Consider the following 9,880-nt stretch of genomic DNA (forward strand, 5'->3'; position numbering starts at 1 on the left):
TGAGGCTTTCTACTCCCGTAAAGATTTACACCCTCGGAAACCCTGTACAGGGTCGCTATGGGTCGGAACCGACTCGATGGCACTTAACAACAACAACAAGAACAAGGTGGCACTTACAACAAAAACAGTACTATAGAAATGGATATGCACATTGCTTGATATTTACATTATTAGCTAACATTTATTGTGTGTATATTACATGTTAGGTATGGTATTGAGTATTACGCAGACATAATCTCATTTAATCCTTAAAATAGTCTTCTGAGGAAGTTCTATCATCATCCTTTTATGTAAAAGGAAATTAAGACTCAGAAAGATGAAATAACTTACCCAAAGGCAGAAATATAAATGACCTGAGAATCCTTATAGAACATTTAAAGATTCATTAAAAGTAAAAGTTGAACCAGCAGATTTCTGTGATTCCTACTTGAAGAGTCAGTAGGGTATGGAATGAATGCTGAAGTAAGGGTAAACGTAGGAGATAGGACTGGGTCCACATCTGTTGTTGTTAAGTGCCCTATCTCTTACTTTTTATGAATCTTTAAATGTTCTGTAAGGATTCTCAGACCATTTATATTTCTGCTTGTGGCAGATTACAGTTCTCAGTATATTCTGCTACTGTCAAAGGTGGGAGGAGCTCTGGTAGCGTAGTGGTTACGAATGGGGCTGCAAACCTCAAGGTCAGCAGTTCGAAACTACCAGCTGTTCCACGGAAGCAAGATGAGGCTTTCTGCTCCCATAAAGATATACAGCCTCAGAAACCCTGTACAGGGTCGCTATGAGTCGGAACCGACTCCGCGGCACATAACAACAACAACAACATCAAAGGCAGGCTCTCTTGGCCACTGTGTTACCACTTGCTCTGCTGTGGTGTCCACTGCACGGGTCAGACTGTGGCTGCTTCCCCTTTAAGGGGCAGACAGCATCATTGACAACTTCCTGACTGGAGGTACCCAACTCCGCTCTGTGGGACAAATGTTTCCACAGTTCCCACCGCAGTTATCTTCTGCCTGGTCGCAGTTATCTTCTGCCTGGTCACTGTCTGCCAGTCTCATGGTTTTCACTGTGATACCACTGCCGCCGTTTCTCTGCTGCTGTATTCTTGTTGTTGTTGTTAAGTGCCGTCAAGTCGGTTCCGACCCATAGCGACCCTGTACAGGGTTTCCGAGGGTGTAAATCCTTACGGGAGTAGAAAGCCTCATCTTTCTCCCGCGGAGCGGCTGGTAGTTTCGAACCGCTAACCTTAAGGTTCACAGCCCGATTCGTAACCACTACGCTACCAGAGCTCCTTATGTATTCTTAATTGTCTTTGATTTTTTGACTTTGTGTGAAGATTCCCCCCCTTCACCATGCAGTTTTGCCATGTACAAATATTCATCGCACATTACCCTTGCTTTGCAACTCGTTAATTAATTCCACAAATGTTTATTGAGCTTTTACTAGAGCCGGGCACTATGGGGCTGAAGTTGCCAATAATTGAAACAAGTTTCCTCCGTTGAGGAGCTTTCAGTCTAAGGATTAGACAAAAAATAATTATTATTAATAATAAAATTAACTATTAGCAACACAAAACAAATATGCATGCTAAAGGAAATAAATGAGGTGTTGTTTTTTTTTTTTCAGAGTCAAAATTAAGCAAATAATAGGTTGTTATTGTTGTTAAGTGCCGTGAAGTCGGTTCCGACCCATAGTGACCCTTGTATAGGGTTTCCGAAGATGATTTTGTAAAAGGGGCAAGGTGATAGTATACCTTACAATCAACTAATCAGTAGCCATTAGTCTTTAAAACTGTATTGAGTGACTGGTCTACAGGTCTACAGGTATCTTCTCCTAGGAATGCAAGAGAGAATTTCTTTTTTTTTTTGAAGTTGTCAATGACTTCATTTTGTTTGACTCCAAAATCGACAGTCATGAAAGCAGCAATTAAGAAATCAAATGACATATTGCATTAAGCAAATTCGCTGTACAAGACCTCTTTAAAGTGTTCAAGAGCAAAGATACCAGTTTGAGGACTTAAATGTATTTTCAACAGCCTCATATGCATGTGAAAGTTGGACAATGAACAAAGAAGACCATAGAAGAATGGATGCATTTGAATTAGTGTTGGAGAAGAACACTAAAAGTACCATGGACGGCCACAAGCACAAACAAATCCTGAGATGGCTGTGCACCAGTGCAAGCCAAAAGACTCCTTTTTGCTGTGTCTGCTGAGCTCAAGAGAGAATTTCTTAATAAGAGCTGCTAATTTGTTGTTGTTTGTTTTTAATCAAGTGGAGACAGAACTTGAAATCAGACAAGGATATTATTGTCAATTTAGCCTGGCCATCAAGATTTTTTAGTTTCTCTAGGTTTCCTTCAGCAGTGGGAATCTGGATAGAAAGAAAGCTAATGCCTTGAATTTCAAGGCAGATTTCTTTCCATTTATTACTACTCTGGTGACAGGAACCTGGGAAGAGGTCAAGGTGTGCTTTAGCAAGAGACAGCTCTCGGGAATGGTGCTGGAAGGGCAGAGACTAGCAGAGGACAACGAGAGACGGAGATAAAAGGGCGCATGAAAACGAGCTAGGACCCCAAGGTGAGAACACAGAAAAACTCTCCACCGCCAGAGCTGCGCGCCGCTCAGGTGGCAGTTTCCCGCTCAGGTGAGCTCCTCCCGCGACTCCCATTGGCTAAGGCGCTCGTGGCGCTGGGAGGGCGACGCAGTCCGGTCTAGTTCAGGGTCTAGGACGGCGCGTCACTTCCGGTAGCGCGGAGCTTGTAAAACACCCTGGAGAGAAAATGGCGGCGGCGGCGGCGGCAGCGGCGGCGCCTCAGCAGCTATCGGATGAAGAGCTTTTCTCCCTGCTCCGCCGTTACGGCCTGTCTCCTGGCCCAGTGACGGAGAGTACCCGCCCAGTCTACCTCAAGAAATTGAAGAAGCTTCGAGAGGAAGAACAGCAGCAGCAGCACCGGTCGGGGGGCCGCGGCAACAAGACGCGGAACAGTAATAACAATAACACTGCAACCGCCACGGTCGCAACCGCGAAACCGGCGCCGGCGGCCGTGGGCATGGGTGTCCGGCTAGTCTCGGGCGACCTCTCTTACTTACGGACCCCGGGGGGCCTGGGCCGAATATCGGCCTCAGGCCCGGAGAGCCCTTCTGGAGGGCCTGGGGGCGCCTCCTCCGCCCCCACGGCTGGCAGCAAAGTGCTGCTGGGTTTCAGCTCCGACGAGTCGGACGTGGAGGCCAGCCCCCGAGACCAGGCCGGCGGCGGGAGGAAAGACCGGGCTGCGCTCCAGTACCGCGGGCTCAAACCGCCGCCGGCCCCCCTGGCCGCCAGCGAGGTGACTAACAGCCATTCGGCCGAGCGAAGGAAGCCCCACTCGTGGTGGGGGGCCAGGAGGCCGGGGGCTCCCGAGCTGCAGACCCCGCCGGGGAAAGAGGGAGCCGCGGAGGACGACGACGAGGAGGGAGAAGACGGAGAAGTGCGAGACCCAGAGACCGAGGAGCCCCCGTGGCCGAGCCGGACCGTGAATGGCAGCCGGCTTCTCCCCTACAGCTGCCGGGAAAACTATTCGGACTCGGAGGAAGACGAGGACGACGACGTGGCCGCCACCAGACAGGTATTAAAGGACGACTCCCTGTGCCGACATCGGCCCCGACGGAGCCATAGCAAGCCCCTCTCCCCGCTGGCTGCTCGAGCTGCGGGCGGCCGGCTGGAGCCCGCGGGTCCGGGAGGGGGAGGACTCGCGATGAATGACAGGGCGGCGGCCACCGGGAGTCTAGACAGGAGCCGAAACCTCGGAGAGGCGGCGGCGGCGGGGGAGCCGGGAGGAGGGTGTGAGCCCCTGGACGCCAGCCCCGGCCCTCGATTCCGCGGGAACGCTAAGAAACTGGCCCCGCCACTCGGTGACCTGGACGCCACCTTGGATTCGGCACCCGGCGCCCTCCGGAAGACCACTAATCATGTCGGCGGTGGGGCCTTCAGTGCGGACTCCCCCAGGATTTATCCTAACAGCCTCTCGCCCGCTGTGGCCGTGGCCGCCCCTGGCGCGCTCAGACTCAATCACTCCAACCACACGGCCGCCAACCACAGCCCCCTGAAAACCGCGTACAAGCAGCCCAAGCTCTCGGAACCGGAGGAGGAACTTCTCCAGCAGTTTAAACGCGAGGAGGTGTCCCCGACGGGAGGCTTCAGTGCCCACTACTTGTCGATGTTTCTCTTAACTGCTGCCTGCTTGTTTTTCCTTATTTTGGGCCTCACTTACCTTGGAATGAGAGGGACGGGAGTAGCCCAGGAAGAAGGACTCAGCAGTAAGTATGAACCCCCTGGAGGGGGCTGGGTAACAAAGGGAAGGTTGTTGTTCCTGCTGGAGCTGGAGGGAGCATTTTACCTGAGGTGACTTTCACTTGCAAGAACTTGGCTTAACAGCGAGACCCGAGATGAAATGCATTTGTGTTATTTTTCTTTAAGAAAGCCATACTGTTACTATCATCCGAAAGAGATCTAATGATAGTAATTTAAAAAATTTTCTCGCATGCTGTATTGTGAAACTCAAAGCAGTCCGTAAAAGACCAAACGATGACAGGTTTCTTAGTTAATTGTCTCTCTCTGTGCGACAAGGTACTACTTGTGTAGGTGCCAGTTCTAAAGCAGTTTTGAAGTATTTTGTTTGTCAAGAGGCATCATTAATGCAGTGGGGTTTTTTTTTTGCAAATTGAGTTGTACTTCTAAAATGTAATGTAAGATATCTTGGAATTTGGGTTAAGTATTTTGTAGTATTCCATACACATAAGAATTTCTGTCATTTCTTTGAATTGAGTGAAGGACACATCTTCAAATTGATTACCCAACCCAAAGCAACTCCCCTGTCATCTGTGAAAGAAGTAGTGGTAGGCAGTGCAGGGGCTTGGCGTCAGATTTGTCTGCATTGGATTCCAGGCCCTGCTGTTTACTTGCTAGCTGTCTATAGGCAAGTAATGTTCATTCAGCCAGCATCTGAGTGCTTCCTGAATTCTGCACCTAGGAGACATCTCTAATCAGTCAGAGTCTCCTTGTCCTTAAAACACAAAAAGATTGTAGACCAACTTCTGCAGTGTGAGTGAAATAAGGACAAAGTAATTGGTTTGTGCTAATTTAGATTGAATAGTCAGAAGTACCCTTTGAGGTAATACTGGAAGCAGAAGGAGACAAGAGAGCTGGGTGGGGAACAAGAAAAGCAAAGACTGCATTGAGCAAGAACTTTCCCATAGACTAGTGTGGTTATACAAGGAGCTCTGCTAACCTAGTGGTTAGGAATCGGGCTGTGAACCGCAAGGTCAGCAGTTCAAAACTACCAGCTATTCCGTGGGAGAAAGATGAGGCTTTCTGCTCCTGTAAAGATTTATAGCCTCGGAAACCCTGTACAGGGTCACTATGAGTTGGAACCAACTCCGTGGCACACAGCCACCAGTGTGGTTATACACATTGGGGAAACGGAAGAGAACAAGAGGAGGTAATATTTATTAAAATGGTGATTGAAAGGAACAAGAGGGCGCTGATGCGGGTTTAAACCTCAAGGTTGGTGGTTCAAGTTCACCAGCTGCTCCTCAGAAACCCTATATAGAGTTGCTGTGGGTTGGAACCAACTTCATAGAACAACAACAGGGATCAAGATAGAAAGTAAATTAGTGTTTGATGGACTGGAGAATACATAATTTCACAGTGTTAGGTTCCTCTCCCCCATTCCACAGCCATCAAATCGATTCCGACTCATAGTGACCCTATGTAGTGTTTCCAAGGAGTGGCTGGTGGATTTGAACTTTGCTCTTCAAACCAACCTTGAGATCCAGTGCTTATCCTATAGTGCCACATGAGGACTAGTGGAATAATTGGTGGGATTTTATACAGAATTATTGATGAACACAATTCTGAATACCACTTTCATATTTTTCTCCTCACTAGATGAATGACTAATGTTTTCCTAAATATTAAAATGTGAAATGGAATCCTGTGTGGCACTGAATTAGTGCTCTGGACTGCAAGGTTGATTTGAACCACAAGGTTGGCGGTTCAAGCTTACTCACCGCTGCTCCCTGGAAACCCTATACAGGGTCATTGTGAGTTGGAAACGACTTGACAGCACTTAACAACAATATTAAATGGAGGAGATAGTATCTGCTGTGCCTGTGAGGTGTTTGTGAGGGTCAAATGAAAATTTGTTGAACAAATATATGAAAAACCAAAACCCACTGCTGTCAAGTCTATTCTGATTCATAGTGACTTCAGGACACAGTGGAACTTCTCCATAAGATTTCTTTCTAAGATGTTAAATCTTTACCAAAGCAGACTTTATGAAAGCCACATTTTTTTCCTCCAGTAGAGTGTCTCATGGGTTCGAACTGCTAACCTTTCATATAGCAGCCAAGCTTAACCACTGCACCAACAAATGTAAGGTCTCATTCAGACTCACTCCCATTGGATCAATTCTGACTCATAGCAACCGTACATAATGTTTCTGAGAAGGTAAATCTTTATGGGAATAGAAAGCCACCTCCTTCTCCCACAGAGTGGCTGGTGGGTTTGAACTGCCAACCTTTCATTTAGCAGCCCAGTACTTATCCTATAGCACCACCAAGGCTCCTTTCAAATACGAAGTAATCAAAAGCGTAGATAAAATTTATACATGGGATATAGTACGGAGTCCTGGTGTAGCACTGAGGGTTAATGCGCTAGACTGCAAAGTCTACTTGAAATGTAAGTTCAGAGGTTCAGGCTCACCAGTCACTTCTTGAAAACCCTATACAGGGTTGCTAGGGGTCGGAACTGATCGATAGCACTTAACAACATCAAGTAACAGTATATATGTAAACAGAAATAATTATGTTATTCCTGTAAATGACATGCAGTAGTGCACTTTGTTTACCTATTCAGCATTAATTTTCATTAGAATTCCATTAAATGCTCATTTTAGAAATTGATATCAAAATTTGAATCAAAGAATAACTGATGTCTTAAATCTATTATACACTTTTTTGTCATGACTTTTTTTTAAGTTTTTACTGTGAACTTAGTGAAAGTTTACATGGGAGAACATTGGCTTTATACCATCATTTCATTTCAATGATTAAAATCTCCTCTGTGCATCATCATTCAACAGTATTTGCTTCTATTCCCTCTGTTTTTTTCTTTTTTTGAGGGGGGTGGGGATCTACACAAAAACACTCAGGAATATATACTCATTTAAAGGAGCTCTGGTAGCGTAGTGGTTACGAATCGGGCTGCGAACCTTAAGGTCAGCGGTTCGAAACTACCAGACGCTCCGCGGGAGAAAGATGAGGCTTTCTACTCCCGTAAGGATTTACACCCTCGGAAACCCTGTACAGGGTCGCTATGGGTCGGAACCGACTCGACGGCACTTTAACAACAACAACAAACAACAAAAAGGGCACATTCTGCAAGCCTGCCTCCTGGCTGCCAACACACAGCCTTTCTCTTTTTATGAGTAGAGTCCTCAGCTGCTATATCTCTTCATGTCATCATGTCTGCCTCCATCTCTGGTGTCGCTTCTTCTCTGGATAGGGTCCCACATCCCACTTGTGCTTTTCTCCCTTGATGGTCTAGGGTCCTCTTTTCCTGGACTGTAAGATTAACTACTCCCCCTTTTTTGTTACAAAACTTTTACAGTGGTGACAATCGCAATTAGTCTCATCGTGACTTTTGAAGGTACATGACTCAATCCATACCAACAGATTTCTAAGACCACTGACACTTTCTTCTAAGTCTTCTGTTCTCAGGTTATGCATTTTACAAAGTAACAGTCACTTGTTTTAATTAGTCAGTCTTGGAGGTGAACAGTGCCAAGTTGAGCTGTCTCTTCTCAAAACACTCATTTTTTCCTGACTCTTCGTTCTGTAGGCAGAGCCCTTTCTGATACATTAACCCGCGGTCATATGTCTGCGGGTAGTCAGAATCCATTGAAAAGTATAGGGGGAAAAAAGGGAGAAATCTTAACTGAGAAGATACAGACATGAAGGAAGAAAAGGAGAGAGAGAGACTCAGCATGGGGTAGGAAGGAAAACGATAGGGAGAAGACTTATTTGCCCTGAATGCCATAACGAAACAGACAGTAAAATACAAACATTTCAGAGCAAAATCAGCTGTGTCCATGTTCCTTGTTGCCATTGAGTCAGTTCCGCTGAATAGCAATCCTTTAGGGCACAGACCTGCCCTCTAGGGTTTCCAAGACTATGTCTATACAGAAGCAGATGGCCACATCTTTCTTCTGAGGAGCAACAGATGGACTCAAAACTCCAAGCTATCCTTTGGCAGTTGAGCTCTTTAACTACTGTGCCACTATGGCTCCTTAGATGCTCCCAATGTGATTCTGATAATGGCAGGGACTCAGGTTTCCAGAATTGCCAATTCTTTACTTATATAAACACACACACACACACACACACACACACACACACACACACACGGAGTTTCTGTAGAGTATGATTAATGTTGGTATCCTGTATGTCAGAATATATGATATGCTTTGTATATGCTGTGGGAGTTGGTTTTGACTCAGCAATCCTGTATATTTCCGAAAGCAGTTGGTGGGTTTGAATTGCTGACCTTATGGTTGACTAGTCCAGTGTTTATAGTACAGGGCCACACTAGGGATATACTTGATCTATTGTATATTTGTGTTGTGTTGTAAGATACGGCACTGGACTGCAAGGTCGGTTTGAACCGCAGGGTCGGCAATTCAAACTCATCAGCTGCTCCTTGGAAACCCTATACAGGGTCACAGGAGTAGGAACCGACTCAGCGGCACTTAACAACAACAGTTGTATATTATGGTGGAAAAATGTGCACAGGCACTTTGAACTAACAGTATTTGTTAGTCTGCACACCTAACGGTGTTAGGGTTTCAGGAGTGAATAATTTTCACTCCCTTGTCTGAATCCTTTGTCATATTATGATGCTTAACCATAGGGTTCATTGGTCAAGTAGTGTACTTAAGGAAATAGTTTTACCTTGAGTAATAATTTCACCAGAAGATTCTAGGTTACATGTGAGAGTAAGCTTTAACAAGCTTTTATTAGTTATCACATTTAAATTGTGTAACATTTAATAGACTAGCCTTTCAAATAGTTTTTAATCATTTGTTCTAAGAAATTTCTTCATTTAAGGCACCTGTGAGTGGGTTTGAACTGCAAACCTTTTGGTTAGTAATTGAGCGCTTAGCTGTTTGAATCCTCTTTTTTTTTTTTAAATGTTTTATTGTGAATTATGTGATAGTTTACATGAGAGAACATTAGTTTTACATTCATCCTATTGTATATCATTTCATTACCATGGTTACAATCCCTTCCATGTATCATAAACCAACCACAGGGTCTACCCTCCAAGACCCCCCGCCCCCCAGGTCGTCAGCACACAGCCCCTCTCCCTCTCTGGGTCTGAAGTCCCCAGCCGCTCCATCTCTCCACATCATCTTCTCTGCTTCCATCTCTGGCGTCACTGCCTCTCTGGGTAGGGTCCCCACTCTCTGCTCTTCCCCCTTAATGGTCCCAGGGACCTCCGCTCCTAGACTGCAAAGTTAATCACTCCCCTCCTTGCTATATAACGTCTACCTTTACATTTCCAGCCCTCACTATCAGCCCTGATAACAATTATTCACTATTGTATCATAAGAGACCTATCAGCATTTCCTTTCATCAGCCACCTAGACAGATTGGATACAGTTCAGTGGAGATCTCTACCTTCCTACACGCCCTGTGGATCTAGATTCCCTCTTGAAAGTTTGTAAGCCAGTCACTTCTTGCCTTTGAAGCCCCCCCATTTTGGGTAGCCAATGTCTTTGTTGCCCATCCCTGCCTACTCTGTGTATGGAGGGGGTGGGAATGATCCTTGCTGTAAAGATTTGT

The 9,880-nt window shown here is 45.8% G+C and overlaps 1 protein-coding gene across 1 annotated transcript in view; it reads left to right on the forward strand.

The window, feature by feature from the left end:
- The first annotated feature begins 2,770 nt into the window (after positions 1-2,770).
- The window catches only part of LEMD3 (LEM domain containing 3), a 116,945-nt gene continuing 109,835 nt past the window's right edge, over positions 2,771-9,880 (forward strand). Inside the window, exon 1 of the mRNA XM_006859524.1 lies at positions 2,771-4,294. Coding sequence (XP_006859586.1) covers positions 2,779-4,294 — 1,516 coding nt within the window. The 5' untranslated portion in view covers positions 2,771-2,778. The remainder of the gene's footprint in view (positions 4,295-9,880) is intronic.

Source organism: Chrysochloris asiatica, unplaced genomic scaffold (genome assembly GCF_000296735.1).
Source record: "Chrysochloris asiatica unplaced genomic scaffold, ChrAsi1.0 scaffold00033, whole genome shotgun sequence".
In the NCBI taxonomy this organism is placed as follows: Eukaryota; Metazoa; Chordata; class Mammalia; order Afrosoricida; family Chrysochloridae; genus Chrysochloris; species Chrysochloris asiatica.